The sequence below is a fragment of the Anopheles coustani genome, chromosome 2 (genome assembly GCF_943734705.1).
Source record: "Anopheles coustani chromosome 2, idAnoCousDA_361_x.2, whole genome shotgun sequence".
In the NCBI taxonomy this organism is placed as follows: Eukaryota; Metazoa; Arthropoda; class Insecta; order Diptera; family Culicidae; genus Anopheles; species Anopheles coustani.
In genome coordinates this window covers 3,894,262-3,913,249 of record NC_071289.1, presented here as the reverse complement: position 1 = coordinate 3,913,249, position 18,988 = coordinate 3,894,262, and the positions used below count along the sequence as shown (strand labels likewise).

At 45.0% G+C, this 18,988-nt stretch overlaps 1 protein-coding gene across 1 annotated transcript in view; it reads left to right on the top strand.

Annotated features, from left to right (window-relative positions):
* LOC131266852 (bone morphogenetic protein receptor type-1B) overlaps nucleotides 1-18,988 on the top strand; it is a 116,883-nt gene that overhangs the window by 59,490 nt on the left and 38,405 nt on the right. The window contains exon 2 of the mRNA XM_058269516.1: nucleotides 14,708-14,836. Within this exon, the coding sequence (XP_058125499.1) occupies nucleotides 14,708-14,836 (129 nt within the window). The remainder of the gene's footprint in view (nucleotides 1-14,707; nucleotides 14,837-18,988) is intronic.

The window sequence follows — 18,988 nt, the reverse complement described above, 5'->3', positions numbered from 1 at the left end:
TCTCTACTTGCTGCTCGAGGATACGAAAATAAGGTCCAATTTGCGACGGGTTCCCCAAGGGGTGAAAATCGAAAATAAAATACAATATGAAAACGATCACCAAAAATGTCAGGATTAACGAACGGCACCCGTAACTAACGACGAAAGGCACACGAAATGGCTCGAAAATACCTCGAACCGACCCGCCGACGCCAGCTTGATGTCAAGATCATCAGCATGAATGGGTCTCATCATCCCGCGGGTCTTGATGGTCGTCCTTCTCTCTTCTCCCTTCCAAATGCCCAAACGACGAAGGGAAGTTTTTCATTTCCACGCGGGCGGTGGGCGATTGAATAAAACTATAAAATTAATTTTCGTCCATTCCGCGACCGATTCATATTTCGCACTAATGTCACCTCCACGCGGGCCACAGAGAGATGTCTGGCCTCGGACATCGTGGGAGAAATCACGGGCGTGAGTCACGTTGGCCCGGAACGCGGTATGAGGAAGGGGAAGTGGTTTTGCTCACCCTGAGGGAAAAACAAACACCGACTTCCTGGCGCTGTGGAGCTTTTTCTTTTCGAGTCTCCGGAGCATCGATTTCACAATTCGAAGATGGATAAAGCGCTGGCTCATCCAAACGAGAGGTGCAAAAACGGTGCCGCCTTCAAACGCTTTTTCCTTCCGTCTCCGCCCTCCTCCTCCTTCTCCTAGTCGCGACACCACCAGGCAATAAAGCCTAAATTATTTTACGGCCAGTTTAAAATACCATCTTCGGCCAAACAAAAACCGTCGCCAATTGAGCATAAAACAGAAATAGCGACACAAACCCGCCCCCCTCCGGGACGGAGTGGAAACGAAGGCGAATGCCAAATCGTGGTCCTGGCCCGGCGAGGTGAAGTATCGGAATAGTAGATAAATATTCCTAAATGGGATAATCGAGCACTCCGCGGGAGGGTGGCGAATCTCGTAATGTGAGAAGCTGAATGGAGTCGATGTGACGAAAGCAGGTTGGCGCTTTCGGGGGTGTGAGCCACGTGATGATGCGCCACGGTTGGTAAATTTTCCGGTGAGAATTTAGTGTTTTGAGCAAAGGATCACAAATTAGATGCAAAATTTAAAACCAACACACTTCGGTCATAACCATTTTGGGAACAAAAGAGATACGCGTGTGTACGCTTCACATTTCGAATACATTTACATGGCTCTCGTTTAGTGTGGAGGTTCCCATAGTGATAGGCTTACCCATCAGTCCGTTATTGCTGTTAATGAACAAAAACACGCTTCAACCGTGGGGTGATGCAGTTCCGCAGAAAAGGGTGCAAAGGGATGTAATTTTGCTGGTGAGAATAACAATGTGAGACGGTTTCTCTCTTCGCTGTGTGCTTCGCTCGACCGATGAAGGAAGAAAATGCTTACAGAATTGCTTGCATCCTCGGTGCTAAAGATAAATTACTAAATAATCAGATTCGACTGTGGGTTTTCCAAGATTTGTGCGGATTTCGACCGAAGCATAACATCCCCTGCTCTTGGCTCCGGAAGAGCATCGATGATCGGATTGACGTTGGGCGTCATTATGGTTTGCCATATTTTAAACCGACGCCTGCTCGGATGCTCGAAGGCGAAAAATAATCATCGTGCAATGCAACAAGATTGCACCCAAATGAGAACGTAAATGAACTTTGAAGGCTCTTCCACAAGATAGGAAGCACCAACGAAGGCGTGAGCCGAAGAGAAACCGTGTGCAACGGGAGTGTTGGGCTTGCTTTAGAATTCCGTTCGTCCGAGGTTCGTCGCCTGCACGGCGCGGCAGTCTTTCGAGCAAATCGTGAGGTGTTGAATGTCCGGCGAGAAGGAAAACCGCAGACATACGACGCTGCACGGGTGGAATGTGAAATGCTGGGAGCGTAAATTATGTGGTCGTTGGGTTCGGTGCATACTGAGGTCTTGGTTCTTCTTTCTCGTTCTTTTTTGCGAAGAATCTTTATCAAACTTTTGCGAACGCAATTTGATAGTGTAAAACGTTCAACACCAAAAACGCCTTAAAACACGTAAACAAAAGTACAGAAACAACGTATAATAGTGTTTATTCAACTCAGGCAACTGATGAAACTTTTTGCCACATCTTATTATCTCAAAAATACGTTGGTAACCAAATGATTTGCCTTATTTAGACTATTTTCAATATATTAAGATATTTCCATTTATTGGCTCCATTTCAGGTTAGAGCCTATGTGGGGCGCATTAAAGCCTACATGGAGAGAACCATATTTATGCTTCCATTTAGCCGTCATTTGATTACGCTCCATCCGGGAGAGACGGAAGCTCCAGTGTTAGTGCAAAAGAAACAAAAAATGAGTTTGTTTTGTAGGTTCACGACCATTGGCAGTAAACAATGCTGCGTTGTTTGTTTATTCGTTCTCGGTGATACGGTTTCCTTCAACGAAATCGGAAGCGTCTCATTTTCAAACAATGCAAAAATGTTTCATCCATGTATTTTACCGTTTTATGGAATGATATTGAATGCCCAGTAGTTATGTAATAGCTACGTCGTTTCTGAGAAGTAATATTTACTTAACGAAGGCAAATACCGTTCCAGAATGTCGTCAGCTTGCAAATTAACCGTTTGCCGCACAAAAACTGCGCACTGTGTTGTAATCCAACTCCTATTTGTCGCCGTGCTTGTCCACTGACAAGCAGCAGTAAAGTTGCCCAATAAACAAATGTCACATTTTGTTGCAAGACTCTAAAAGCGCTGATCGGAAAAATATTGAAACCCGTAGCGGGTTCAGGGAAGGCGCCCATAACGAAGTGATTTCTTTGTTTCAACTTTTCAAGCCACTCCATCAGATGCATCAGATTACGGTATCGGAAAATAATGCAAACACCGTTAGTGCCCAGCTGGGCTCGCTGCCATCTCGAAGTTATAACATTCTTTGTCCCACTTTTAACCAAACTGATGGTTTGAAAATGGTAGTATAGGTCCATCCTATGCTATAAATGTAAACCAAAGATCAAGATCAATGCTCCGATTTTCCGGAAGAAATGTTTTGAACGGCTACGAATGAATCTTAAACTTACTAAACCGGTTTAACAAAGGTCTTTTTTTCTATTCCACATTGAATTTAAATGGTCTTGCCAAAGAAATATTGAACAAAAGAAGTCTTATACTTCTCGGAGGCTAAATGACCTAAAGAAATATGCAACACTTAACATGTTTCTTCCTTTCGTAGATGAATGTCCAAAATGGGATCAAACCATTATAGCATCGTTTTAGGGTGAAGACACAAAAATGCAAAAAACAATGATATCGTCAGCTTGTTAATGGACTATGTTGGCCGCTTTCTTTTGAAAATATTTTTAAAAACCTTCGTAAATGAGCATTCCTTCTCTAAAATATTTCCTTATGAGAGGTGTTAGTTGTAGTTTCTCTTTCGTCTTAAGGGCCAGTGTCTCGATATTTGTCGTTTTCTCGATCTGGTTTTCTTGCATCCAAATCGCTTATTTATGGACTCGCAGGGAGTGGCTTGCGAGAGAGAGCGAAGAAAGGTTAATTGATTTATGCAAAATCAAACGAGCGAGGAAATAGTGTCCCATTTACAGTTTTATTGGGTCCAGATAGTCAAATGTTCACCTGCTTCCGGTCTCTTAAAGTTAGACCTACGCAGTGGGATAGCGAAGCATAACAAACCGTTGCGAGTGACGCATGTTTACATCTGTTGCCTATATTGTTTACAGGGTATTTGGTGAGAAATATTCGTGCGAGAAACGACACAGTTCTCCGTCTCGGTTTGGAGAAATGTTGTGTAGTAAGTTTGCTTCGCTTGAGTTGGTTGGATTTGTGCAATTAAATGCTGGCGACCATGGTTTAAGCATCCTTGTAATATGAGAATGTGTTCAGTGGTTTGAGTTTCAGATCAAAATACAATCTCACAATCTGTCGTTTTAAACACTGACGCTTTATGAGCTTCGTAAAATCCAACACGACGATCGTGCTGGATTGAATTTGTCGAAAGGCAGATCCGTGTGGATGTTATCGATGAAAGACGATCAATCGCCTCCGAAATCCTACGCAAGCTTCTGGTGGCAATGTTCCCGGAAAACTAACCAGCGGGATTGGCAGTGTCTACTTTTTTCATCACCTTTGGATGGATGGATGGTCTCTGGTGTGACGACCATACTCTGGTTGACGATCCTCAGATCTGTGATAAGAAACCGCGGAAGCTTGGAGCTAAAAGTTGACGGTGGTATCTTTAATAAATCCACCGAATGCTAATTGCTTGATTCATGCTGATAGAAAGACGAAGACAAATTTGTCGTCCCTGCCACGTAAAATTGCTTTTACGGCCATTAATTTTTCGAACCATCACTATCGGACGTTCACCATCGTTGGATTTCGGGTTGAAGATCCTTCGTTTTTTGTCACTTCTTTACGACATTAAAGTTGAATATTTCTTCGACGATTGGTACGATTGGATTCTAACCAGGGAATCTAAAATCTTCGCGAAGCTTTCACAGCATGAGAGATTACTTTTGTGACTCATTTAAACCCCGTCCAGAGCTCTTTTAAGATACTTTCAAGATTGTTTCTCAATTCGTTTAACTTCTTTCAGTAGAACAGAAAGCTCAACCGATTGCACGGGAAATTGAGAAAAGAATAATGGAAGAACGCTCGCGCGCTGGGTGGAAGTAAGAATCTTCCGGAGGAAGGTGTTGAGTACGAGAACCTCACGAAATCAACCCCCATTAGCAATTAGTTATGCACTTCGCGCAGAAAAACTAAAGTGTGGCAGCTCGCTTTCAACCAGTTCGTGTAGCGGTTGCCCGTTCGCGTATTAATCAGTTCCGGTACCATCGCCCGAAGCGTCGGGCAGGATGAGGTTTTTTTTTAAATACTCTTTTAACCACTTCCAAGGTGCCGAAGCAGTTTAAGAATCATTTGAAATGGGCCGGCAATCACTCACTGGGACAGGCGTGAGGCAAAAACTTTAATCGAATGCGTTTGAGCCTGCGGTCGGGAAGGAAGGAACCTCCTTGCTTCGCTACTACGAAGCCATTTACACCATTTTCAATTTCGGGCCGAGCCTGGCTTTGTTTCCTTCGCTTCGGCCGGTCTATCGAACCAGTTTTCTCAATGTGAAATGCTTTTTTTGGGAGTGATGGAAAAGCGCAACTGTGTAGTTCGTACCAGCTTTGGGGAACCACCGTGAACCAGCAAGTTGCGCGGTTAAATAAAAAAAGACTCGTGCCGGTAGATTTCGTGGTCCGTGGAAGAAGGTGGGTTGCGGGGAGAGGAATAAGTTCATCAAAAAATTAAGATAAGCGTGAACGGCCTTTGAACACTGCCGCCGCCTCGTGGCGTACAAAGTATATATGTAGATATATAGTGCTCTGTTTGTCTTCGTTCCATTCGTTTTGCTTGTCTTCCGACAAAGGGAACGACCCGAACTGTGGAACGGGGGACAAGAAGGTAGAGAGGGAATTACGTTTTCCTGTTTGAATAGCGTCCTTTTCGAGCCTTTTCAGCTTATCAAACTACTTAAGAATACATTCCTACCCGTTTGGCTAAATAAACTTATAAAATGCTAGAAACTATTTTAGTCGTTCATTTCTTTTGACAACCGTTTTTCTTGAAATATAGAAGCAACTAAAAACTCCAATCCAAAAATAGTCCCAAGTTGTCATTCTAGTCGTCGCGCGACTTCTAATGACCCACGGGCGTTTCCAAGAAAGACTTTCTTTCGTTCCCAGGAACAGCCGGTGCCGACATCATCGAGTTCTCCACCGGAAGATTTATAGACAAAGCGCGTTCGCGTCACCTCCATGCCGGGGACTTCACCCGTTTAACCGGTTTCTCCCGATTCGGCCACAGAGAGAGAGAGGTTTTGGAATTCAGCTCGATCAACATCCTCCTCGCGCGTGTTTTACCGAATTTTCTCGGACGGTAACGTTTTGGGGATCCTCGACGACGACCGAGCGATAGCGGAAAAGAGTACGTCGGTGGGAGTAAGGCGTTCCTCTCCTTCCGAGAACTGAGGTCCACGCCAGGAAGCCGGAGACCCGAAAAGCGCGCGGTTGATCACGCTAGAGGTGTGATAAATTTGAATTTTTAATTAAAATTATTCGGAAACACAATCTTCCCCCGACTTTTCGTAGCCGGCGTGTACTAGGATCGCGTCTGGTATTGTCTTTGCGTCAAGGCTTGGCGACCGGATGTGGTGCTGCGGCGCTGGCCGTTGGGAGGAAACCGTTTCTGTTTTCGGGTGCCCAAGCTGCCACGATTCTGTGCTACCATGAGTCTTGGGCCCTTGCCGGGCGCATTACGAATGCGCATAATTGTTCGATACAAGCAGAAACGGTAGCCCGCAAACTGTAGCGTCGAATCGGATGACGGTGGACACTTTGGCTGACATTGGACAGTAGGACAACCGAGTGTCCGGGCGATAACGTTGGACATCAAGCGTTTGCTTCTATTTTGTGCTGCTGTGAAAACTGAACGATCACTTCGTATAATTTCAAGGCATTAAGAAACGAATCAGCAGACATTCAAAACCTTCCCGAGTCTACCTTCTTCCTTGCAGTTCGATCTTCTCTGAACAATGTTTAGAAGAATCTGTAACGAATAATACATACGCAAAAAAGGAGACATTTAACACCTTGCACCGTTTTTTTTTTTCTCGGAAAGACTACCAAACTTTTTCGCAAAGGACACACCTGCTCAAGGTAAACCTGCAGGGCCTGAACGCTTGATGTTCCCCGAAAATGGTTCAGGTATTTTAAAAGTGAAAAGAATCCATCCCTTTTGAAGGAAATAGGGACAGAAGGGACCTGAAGAATCGGGACTTCTCCCTCCCTTTTAATGTTCACATTGATTGTTGAGAAGTTTAAAGAAATTCTTCTAACATTCACAATTGGTTCTTCCTTTTCTGAAATTGATCTCTGTAAGATTTTTAAGGTGGATCTACATAAGAACCAAGATCATACAAAACCCTTATTCGCTTTGACGGATGTTACAATGTTTTCTTCTAATTTAACTGGACTCTTTTTAGTCCTCGTTCCCAAAAAGTCACAAACTAACGGAATTGAGTTTTCACAAGAAACCAACTCTATTGATAGATATCTGATACGGTTCTTGTTCTTGGAATTCTGGCAAATTCCGCCGGAATGAAAGATCCATCGTTGATGCTTTCTGGTTGTCGCCTTCCATTTGCATATCCATGCACAATCTCAAACCCGAGGGTGACGAAAGTGTGCGCTCATCGCGGGTGCCGCTGTAATTTATGCGATCCGTATCCCTAACGATACGCTCGTGATGGGATTTCGCGATAGGCGCACGACTCCTTGCCATATTTCTTTTCCAGATCCAGGAACCAAACCGAGCGGGTTTCTAGGCGGCAGTTTGCGGCGGATGCAAACGTGACACTGATTATGGGTTGCCTGGTGAGCTTCGGCCTAACACTGGAGCTGAAGTCCAGTTTGTTTTTGTTCCTGCCATGTTTAACGCTATGGATTATTTTAATTCATCCATCGAACGAAAAGTGGAACGTTCGCGTGATGTGTTGAACAGCTGTTCAAAGATCGGATGAATAAGCGCAAGAAATAAGTTCAGACTTTGGAAACTACGTGATCAAGACCTCGTGAAAATACAGTTTTCGTAGATGTCGACATACTTCCTATTTTATTGGGGAGTGTCTACTGCTTATCACTGTTGGAATGGGACAATCTATCCATGTTTCCTATATCAAAGTATGCACAATTGCCGTTAAAGACTCCTCAAGCAAACGATTGAAAGATGGAGTAACCATCATCCAGCGTGCGATAACAAAGGTAATAATACAATCGATCCATGTTGAAGTGTATTTACTTAAGTCTGAGAACCCTTTTCCTGTGTTGTAAGACTCTCGATAATGGTTGGCCAGATGCCCGTGGCGGAGTGATTCGTCACCTGCAACAACTTCATCCAGTTCCATGACCTAACGGATAGGTGGGGATCGATAGGAGGCACCATGTTTGCCTACACCTACTTCGCGTCCTTAGGTTCCCCCGGATTGATAAAGGTGCACTATGGCTAGGTGGAGCTTATACGTGTGCTGCATGCCTTATTAGTTGCGTGTGCAGGGCTTATCTGTCTTCGACCCTATGATTTGTTACGCAGCTTTCCCTTTTTTAACCGTCCCGCTCGCCAGTCTCCCTCGTACTGCGGATACCTTCCCAGGGCTTTTTTAAATGAGCCTCCATTTACGTATGCCGTTCTAGAGCCAACTCGGCAAGTGGTTTACCAGCCTCAACGCATATGTGGTGCGTGTGGCAGCCCGTATCTGCAGCGTCCAAACCGATCGCTCAGATTTCGCTCGACGGCTATAATAAGATTTCACATCGCACACGAGTGAGTCAAACCGGGCGACTCAATGTGTGCGCAATTGAATAATGAACCGATCGTTAAAAAGGCAAAATGAGCTTCTTCCATATTTGGCGATGGGCCGGCGCGGTCCCTCTGGCAGGCGCAACGCATCATCAGCCTCCTCTCACATGTGTGTCCCCTCCGAGCGACGACGGGCCCTCATCAGGCCAAGGCGCACGAACCGCGTTGCACTGCAATATGACAGCAATGATTAATTTCTCACTGCCAAATTAATGTCAACGAAATTAAGACCACGCACCTATAAGGATGCCCAAAGACAGCGAGTGGCGAGTCCTCGCGGGCTGCCTTCGAACTCAGGTTTCGACCAGGTTTGGCTGATTTGGTTTCGCATCGCTTAATTTGACCTCATTATTCATCGAAATGGGAAAGCGGACACCGTCGGGAAGGTTCATGGCTACATCTCGGGACTTGGTTGCTGCATTTTCAGAGGCTTCACGTCTCACCCTTGATATCTTCCCATGGGGGGACGGGAACATCTTGTTAAACTGCTCTGTTTTTGGACCAACGCCGGCCAATACCGGGACGTGCAGTTATGGTAACTCGTATTCGGTTTGCGAGACCAACCCTCGCGGACGTTTTAAGGACAGGGCAACTGGAGTACCCACACCCTGTCTTACGAACGTTGACGTGGAGAATAAGGCATTTTTCCAAATGGGAAACATCTGTGCGATGTCAATGTTGGAATGGATAGCACGATCCCAACTCGATTCAGCAGCATGTAGTCTGTAAGGTTCTTCCAAAATGGGTCGAACATCAGACCAGATCGAATGCTGCGACGATTACGACTAGTTTCTTCATTCTTTATCTCTTGATGTTTTTGTTTGGTCTTACGACGTTTCAGGTGTCGTTGTTTTTGTCTCATTAGGGAAGTTTCTGTAGTTCAAAATGTTTCTTCTTGTGTTTGCTTGCTTCCTCAACAAAGAACTTCTTTATACCCCGAGCTAACCACGTTTAAGCTTCTTAGAACCGAATCCAATTCCTAAGGAAGCGACGTAAAGTGTTAAAATGATCCTCATTTCCTGTCTGATGCCGCCTAACGATCGCAGAATGCAAAAAGTTGGCACCGAGGTCACAACCGGCCAACGGCGGCTAGAGGGAGACGACAGCAGCTCTTAACCCAAATTTACGAAAATTTGTACAACGAACGACGCAAACCGCAAAGAAACGAAACTTCTCAAGAATTAGGCTCAACCCAAACACATACACACTCGCAGCATCCCACAGTTCCTATGCTAATAAATCATAAAAAAATGCTGCCCCGATGGTGGCCTTTGGCGAAGGAGAAGGTGATGGTTTCGTAAATGAAATTTAAGCATCGCGCGCGCTTCCTTCGATCGGCCTTTTTGGACCCGGGACCTTTTCGGGACCTGGGAGTTTTTTTTCTCGAACCCACTTCGCCACGCTCGCTGGGTGTCCGGGAGATTCCGGCACATTTCTAAAACATATGTGTGGCTGAAGTGTTCGTTGATGAGAGAAGGCTATAGGTTTTATCCTTTTGCATACTCCTTCGTCTTCTTTTCTCCTACTATCTCTCTCTGATGTTTCCTTAGAGTCCTGGTCTTGAGTCGGACCTAAACCGTACGATGGGTTTCATTTTCTCACCCTCCGCTTGAAGCGTAGTAAATTGCTCGACACAGTTGGTGGTTTTCGGAACTGCTAAGCTGGAAGATCAAGAAGGATTTAAAAAAGAAATACTGGTGCATTTCATGGTGATGCGGTTGTCAAGAACGACCCCATGAAAACTAGATGCAGATGTTGCATTCTTATACTTTAAACAACTTTTTCGAGTCGATATTCTCCAAAGAGCTGAATTGAATTATAAAAATATGTTTGTTGCCAGTCTCCGTCTCGTTTCGGAAGCACAAACTATTGCGAGGATTTGTAAAACAATTCAATCCAGGGCAACGGTCGCGAGTTTGCCAACGGTTCTATAGAAACCGCCCCGGACACAACAAAATGTGCTGATCGCGCCGGGAAACCCGATCGGATAGCGGGGGAAAATAGGTTGGATGTAAAATGCAGTAATGGGGGAACTTCGGGAGTGCATTCGTGCTTCGTTAAATGCATGCCACCCACCATCAACGGGCGTTGTTTGTTGTGAAAAAACGAAGGGGTTAGAGAACATAATTTGTAATCAAGGCACGTTCTGTTGTTGTTTTCTGCGCGAATGTGCAATGTTTGGTGGTGTTATGTTTCCCTTTTTCCTTGCATGTACTTTGGCACGGTATGGCACCCGGTCACGTGTTTCATTATCTTTCCACAAAGTTGCCCGATGGAAAGGGGGATCCATTTTCCTGCGCTAGCTAGAATTGGGTGGAAAAGGGCCACAGCAGAGTTCGGACATATGAACTCCGGTTACGGTTCCCGAGGGCGACGCGAGAAAAATTAACCACACCAAGGCGTCCCGGGACCAACAGTTAGGCTTTCGACACGGCGCTGGTCAATTGCAACCGGAGGCGAACCGCCCATTCGATGCACATTCCAGCCCTCCGATGCATTTCCCCAACACGCCCGGTCGATACTTTCCCATTCGCCACGGCTCCGATTGGATTGGAGGGAAGAAATTGGTTTCGTCGAATTCGTTTTGTCGGAGGAAAATTGGCTGCCCGCAAAACCGACGCGCGATCGTGTCGAGAAAAGCGAACGGGTTGTTGTTTCGATTGCAATACCATTTTGTTTCTGGTTCGGTAGCTCTAAGTGTTTCCCTTATTTTCCCCGGGTTCTCTTCCCCGCCACGGATAAACAAGGCTTCGTTGCGCCTGCCTACGTGTTGGCCTACGGCTTGGGAGATAAATATCTTTCACGGTTTAGGCGTCAAGCCGAACCCAACACACTTTTATCCAGAAACGCTGCACAGCAAAGGGTGGCTAATAGATTTTACAAACGAGCAAAGGTTTGCTGAGGAAACGATCAGTAAAGTGTAGGATGTAATGCCTTTTTTATATCATTCTTTGCTTTTGTGTTTTGCCTTCAAAATAGTGATGTGCGAAATGAGTAAGAATGAATGATTGAGTTGAATCTTACTATTGAATGATTGATTTAAATCCAAACGGATAGTTTTTGTTACACCTTTTTGATTTGAATCCTTAACTGGGATTCGAATCCCAAAGGAGTGAACGAGTGGATAAAAGAGTTGCTGATGATTCGAATCCCAAGATTGAGTAAAAGAGTTGCTAGTCACCCAAGAGTTGCGAGTCGCCAAACTGGGATTCAAATCCCAAACTGCGACTTAACATACGAACTGTATATGAATACGCATACACTTTGGGATTCAAATCCCTGTTTGAGATTCAAAATTGGGAGCTACTCTTTTAATCATTCTTGGGATTCGAATCTCTAAGGCTAGGAACACTTTTACTCACTCATTCCTCTTTTGATATTCGAATCCCCGTTATAGATTCAAATCTCCTCGAAGATTAATAAATCATTTTACACGTTTTATATCACAAAAGAGTGACTTAAAGATTCGAACCATCATGATGATTGTTCACTCTGATTCAAATCTTTAAAAAGAGTTGTTATTCTCATCACTACTTCAAAAGTTTCAAATGTTCCTTTTACCTGCGTATGTGGACAAATATAACTTATTTTTGCCTCTTTTTAAACCACATGCGTAGGAATAGCTGATTGTTTAACAAAACATCGCATTCACAATGTAATGGGTTTTTCCTAGCGTGTTTCTATTACTCGAAGAAACTGGGGGTAACTGTTGTGTGGGTTGATAATGCAAAAAGCACATCCCTCAAATAAATTCCTCTAAACGTCCACCCGAATGGTGAGCGCATTCCAAAGGCAGGTATCCCAAGGTTTGTTGGCGAGACATGTGTGGGTAGCTGGTGGCTACTTGATATGCATTTGGTTCTACCCAAATAAGCAGGCAGGGTTGGTTGCTCTGGAGGGTAGTATCTTACAGGTGCACACAACGCACGAATCCTAATTGCTGACCTGCAACCTGCCTGCGCAAATTAATTACATGCACAGAAATTCACCCCCTCAGCGGGTTTGAGCGAGAAGTGGAATCGCCTCACCGAAGCAATGCTTGTCGGTACGACGATTGGCTGCGTGCACCTTGCTGCAACCGGGTTGAGAGCAATGTCTTGAGGATGGAGAGCAGAGTATTTGGCGCTCGCTTGCCATAAGCAACTCTACAGCTGTCCATTAGGAGCTACCGAGGTGCACTAGGGCCAATTAATCTATCAATTACAACCATTTACGGGACAGTTTGACTAAAAGCAAACTGATAACGAGTGAACTAACCCCCGGCGTGCCATAAATAATACTTCCCGCCACACTATCTAGCCACTATCTGTGGCCGTACAAGGGGTTCGATTGTGAGCTGCACACGCGCCCTGAATTGCCCTTCCGGCGCTCTGAGGTCTCCCTCGGTTTTAGAAACTATAAACTAGGTCCGTGCTTTAAAAAATATTCATCAATCGACACCAAACCAATCGAACCGAACCATCCTTCCCATCGTGTGGTGATGGCAGAAGTGGGGGGGAACACCGGGGGAACTTCCGCCCAAACTAACATCAACAAAAACGCCACATGAAGATTGATGCCTCGCGCGTCTATGATGTACGGCTTGAGATCACCAACGCAGCAACGAACATAAAAAAAAGAACCTATCAATCTTACCCCAGATGGCTTCATCAAACCAGATTTTTCATCACATTTGACTGAGGCTTTGACTTCTTCCTTTAGGAATAACGTCGTAGGATTTACTCCGGTCGCCGGGAAGCGGGTTTTGGTGTGAACGATTTTTGTTTACTGTTTATTTTTCCTCCTTCCGGAGGGCATTACGCACGAACGCGCGATGCTGGGATTTTCTTTCCGAACCGTATCACTGCCATCCGTGTGGGTATATTTTCACCGAGAGTCATCGATTTTTCAACCCACATTCTCCGAGTAGTTCGAACGAAGCTCGAATGGCCATGTGACTTCCGGCAATGGCCACAACTTTTCAGACATTCGATGAACGACCGACTTCAAACTTTTTGAAGATGAACATCATAGTGCCATGTGTGTTTTTCCAACCATCTGTTGTTGGGTTCTATAAATCTAGTTTTTTTTTTCGTATTTTTACAATGATTGTGAAATGTTTAGGACACACAGACGACTAGGGTAGGGTACCGAAAACCGCACGATCCACAGAGATATAGCAAATGCAATAAATACTCTTCTCGGGCAGCGGAAGACAGTTTGTAAACGGTTTAATGTGTTGTGGTAAACCATCTCAAGTACCTTTGGCAATAAAAGAAAGTAAAATATCTACCTCCGGCTCATTGAACGATCGTTGGGAAAATCCGTATTAGATTCCTGTGACAAACAGGTAATGGATTTTTTTAGCGCAGCTGTGTAGGCAAAGGAGTTCGTAAATAGGTAGTTTTGTTTTGGTCGTTTATGTTTCGGGTAGGAAGGTTTGTTTTGTTTGGTTGTTGATCACCTTCAGGTTTTTTCCATGTCTTCATGTGGTTATATTTCCTTTAATGTTATTTTTGCAACGCATCTACCGCTATTTCAGAATTGTGTCGATCAAGTTAGCTGGGGTTTGGTTGTGTTCTTGACTTTCCTAAGGAATGTCGTGGGTGCATATATTTTATTCGTTGAAACCATTTGTCCATCTACCCAAGAAATAACCCATCTAGCTCGTACCCCAAGCAAAGTGCTCCTTCTCTCAAGGGCGCCTTAGACGAAGACGGTAATTGCTTGCCATCTATCGATGTGTCAATCCATCGTCACGGTGCACCGTTGGACGGATGACCGACGGGCCGATTGGAAATTAAAATCCGCATGATTCATGACCACTTTGGAGGAACGGTAGTGAGCCTGAGGACACCGAGTGCGACGTGTGTGTAGTACGCATGCGAGTGGACCGTGCGCGTGTGTCACATGCCCGTCGAAGATTGATTTCTCCTTCGGGTCTTAATTAGAAGTAATGCGACCTAATTGCCAGGTCTGTGCATCGTCATCATCCGCCAGTCGCGTTCAATACCGCTTGACGATGTACATATTCGCCTTTTTTTTTTTGTTTCAAATTGGTTTCAAAGGTTTTCCCCTATACTGCTCTTGCGTCAAGGGAAATAACAAACAACATGCAAATCACTTCATTTCTACCTTACGACCGATAAACACCGTAAAAGCCCGGTAGTGAATGGGTTGCAGTTGCACTTAATATGACACACGGAAATGCAAGGAGCGAATAATAATCATAGACTTCACAGGGGTCTGGGCCTCCCTTTCCCATGTTGCCTAACACCCACTTTAACTGCGATGTTTCTCTCCCTTTCTTTATCTTTCTCTCCATAGCGGAAGGAAACCCCATCCAGGAGCAACCTCCCTTGGATCACAACCCACTTTCCCCCGACGGGCACGGGGAAGTTGAGCAAAACCAACAGGGCGTGCTGGATGCGTCCTCCACGATAGCCGATGGCGCAGGTAAGGCTTTAATTTTCATCCCTTTCTCCGATCATCCATCATGCAAACTCGCCCGACATTGAACAGTAGCAATTTCTTATTTAAATTAGAGAAGAGACAAGCGGAAAATACATCCCTTCGCTAATCGAGTGCCATCGAAACTGTCGCGCACAACTTGGAAGAATGGCTTGCAGACTCCCATGCGCTCCCTGTATCTTTATTTTCATCCTCGTATAGTCTCCTTCATCTTTGGCGATCATTTCTCGACCCCCAAAGGGTTGCTAAACGCGACATTAAAATGTATTCAAAAGTCACTATCCCCTATCCCTATAAGCGACTAAGAAAAAAAAACAGTCCTTCGTGCACACGTGCCTTTTCCCCGCGAACTTTTTGTCCGCTTCATGCTGAGCTAAAGTTGTCTCTCCAGTTTTGAAGAGAAAAATATATAACCCCCCCGTTACCATTTCTTAAGACTCTCTCGATGAGGCCGCAGGGGCATAATTTTGCCATAATTGTAATTTTATGTGGCACTTTTTGCATGCAATAACTAACCAGCTAACGATCCCGGCGTAATGTGCCAACGCAGAAAGGAGGGCTAAAACTGTTCTGTTATTTGCAAACCCAACAGCGATCCCAAGGTGTGTTCGAGTTTGTTTCTCTTTCGTGTTTGATTCGTTTCATTCACCTCGTGATCAGCCAGTTAGAAGTTTTATTGCAGTGTTATTTTCAATTTGTTTTTGTTTGATTTTACAATTCAACTGCAATTTCAATTATGTATGTGAGATGTTTGCAGAAGAAATTAATATTATATGAGATCAAAACAACAATGCTCAACCATTTGCTGATACAGGAAAAATCTCTCGAAACTTTCCACTAGGTTGAAGCAAACCCGGGGAACCCCGTTGGGAAATTTCCATTTCCGGATGCAAATGCTGCACCTTCGTTTTTTCCCGTTGGCCCCCCGTCCTTCCTGCTCTATGAATACATCAGGTGCAAGTGACAATGAGTAGTTGCACAGTTTAATTGCACATTTGCCATAAATAGTGTCGTAAATAATCGACCTTGCCTTCCCTCCGTTCCTCTTGAAAGATCTTATCGCCATGTTGTAAGCCTGCTTCCCGCCGCGTAGTAATAGTAGTAGCGGGTAACGATCGTAAGTTTTTTTCTCCTGTTTTTATCTTTCCTCGTCATGCTTCTCACCTTTTGCCCATTGTCTTCATTTGTCGTGCGAGTTTTTTATCGCTTGTTCGCGGTTGTGTTTTGCATAGTTATATCGCTTACTTCCCCTCCCGGACTTTGTACCTTCGGGTTCCTTATTTTATCTAGGTCATAGCAACATCTACATGTATATGATCACGATCGTTTAACGTCGCCCTGATGATCGATAAGACGTTACCATAAAAGATCGTGCAAAACACGCTGGAAGAAAAACAGCAGTGCGTATTTATTGAACCAAGCATTTACATCTACGATTACGTATTCAAATTAAGCTTTCCCTGCGTCGCTTTTTACTAATGTGCTCTATTTACACTCATTTGACAGCCCTATAATTTGGCCGTGCCATTTCTTCGCTTTGTTCCATAATGGACTTATGATAAACAGTTTATGATTATTGGTTGACATTCGGATTAAACCATTTGACAGATTATCTCTCGTTCCAAATCCAATTCCGAATAGTTGGAATGATTGGGAAACCCGAGGGGGGGGATAATAAAAACGCAGAAAAAAGTTGTGCCCAAAAGAGGTGAAAACCGTGATCAGATAAGAAGCAGCGCCAGATCCAAGTTGATTATTATTCGTGATCAATAAATTATGCAAAGTCCAGTTTCGGCAAAACAACGGAACCAGCGTGTCGTTTGGTGTGCCTCGTTTTAAGTGGATCATTTGAATGAGTGAGGGCAGTGGTTTCACCCACACGTCGGTAAGACCAAGCCGTCCAAGGTGTAGCACCGGACATGTCGCGTGGGCTCCAAAAGATGCGCCGAACATCGATCGGTTCGATTGATAGGCGCGTGCGCGAGCGCGCGTGGCATGAAGACACTGTGGAGAAAATGTGTGGATGTTTTTCGGGTTACGAAATTGGTCGTCCCATTATTTATGGCCTTCGGGTTGCGAAGAGGCTGCCTGGACTTCTCTCCCCGTTATGGTTATGGGATGCCGGAAAGGGACACGCCAAGTTTCTAATGAAATACCGTTCGAATGACACCAACGAGGTGCAATAAATAACGAGTTCGAACGCTCCATCCTACTCGAGATCGAACGAAACAAGCGACAAAGAACATTCTACAGGCAAGACCTTTGCGATACGAAAGAATTCTTAATTTTTGCGGTGTCCACCGCTTGTCTATTACCTCGCGGAATGTACTTACAATTGTTCTGAATCATCCCTCAATGATTGCATTCCCTGCAAAGATCACGTTCGCGCGTCGTATGCTCGTGTGGTTTAAGCTAGAAACTGGCCTGACGTGTGATATACCAAACCATAGTCATGTTGCTGACTCACCCAGGAACCCCTCAACAGCCAAATCCATTCCAACGTTGGCGAATTGAATATGTCAAACCGTATTCGTCATTCGTCCACCCGTGCGTTTCTCTGTCAATTTCAATCAATTTTGATTGAACTTTACTCTGAGCGGTATTTGCAAACTCCCCGGATCGTCAGCATCCGCCATCAATGACGGATTGAATTGGCGGAGAGTTTTAGTTTGATGGTATTCGTATTCCTGTTATGCGAATAGAGTGATTTTGTTGGGAAAAGTAATAAATGTTACTAAGCTTCCAACGGCATTGTATATATCAACAAGAGTTATAGACATCTGTGGTGTGAACCCACGTCATACAACTTCAAACTCCTAGACACTACGCTAGTGATTAATTCAAAGAGAAAACTGGTCCAACTCTTTGACAACGCTGTAGGCCCATCAGCGATTCTTTATCTTAAGGAAGCAGGAAACAGCTGACTCGGTTACAAAACTCTCGGTGTGGCCTTACGCGAACTAATTGGCTACAAGTCCCGGTGGGCCGTCTTTGATATTTTTTCCTCTGGCAATAAATAATCTTCCCACAAGCGGTGGCGCAAATCATTCGCCCTCCCTGGGAAGACATAGGACCCAACTCGGTTTTGATGCGAGGCGTGATGAATGGTGATCGGTGAACCAATTCCACACACATATACCCATGGATCTAGGTTCGTTGTCGCCCGATGTCAAGCCGGTAATCTCCCGAAGCAGGTGTATGTCATGGTTATGTAAGTTTATAAATAATCGCACTGTTCGTTCGAAACGCTCCTTGCAGTCGTGCATAGTGCAGGGCGAGCTAAAGTGCACCCAAATGCAACCAGCTGCACTACCTTCGTCATACTTGCGTCTAGGAATGGGGGGGTTCCGTTTGATGTTCGACCAGTAAGAGTTGGGTGTAAGGTGCCGAAGAATGCTTCACCCGAATGGCCGGGCAAGGTGTGCTAGCCAAACCACACACATATGCGACACCAGGTTTAGAATATTCAAAGCGCAATTACTACTCGCCGAGCGTTGGAGTGTCCGCAAACGCTAACGAAAAATTGGTTTTCCCTTTTTTCTGCCCACTCGCCCCCACAGTTCCACGTCAAATCGGGGAGACAGTGGAGGTCTCGAGAGGTGGGAGGGAATGCAATTGCACTCGAAAACAAAATGTTGCCGAGATAAAACATTGAAATACAAACTAATGAGAACCCCCCGCTTTAGGACAGCAGGGGCCTATCTTCCAGTTCGTGGGTGTGGGTGACGTTTTTTTGCAATCCCCCTAAAATACCCTCAAAAGGGGGCGGAGATGGTGTGGGACGCCATAAGGGAACGACAGGCGTGCACCATCAAACGGTCTGTCACAACTCAACTCGACTCACACTCGACAGCTCTGCAGAGCAAACGATCTTAAGTAACGGCGTAAGTCCTAAAATCCGCAAACGATCGAGTGTAAGTATGCACAGAAACGTGAATTACACACACGAGGCATGCACGTTCACGGACCTTCCCTTGGTCCTTCTCCCCCCCCTGTCCGATCCGTGGGTCTAGAAACGAAAAACCTATGAATGAAATGGTTGAATGATTTGCGCTTATAGCGTCGTGTACAACCACACTTCAACGCTTATGCCCATGCACGTGCTGTGAGAGAGACCCCTCTTTGCATCGTCCTGAC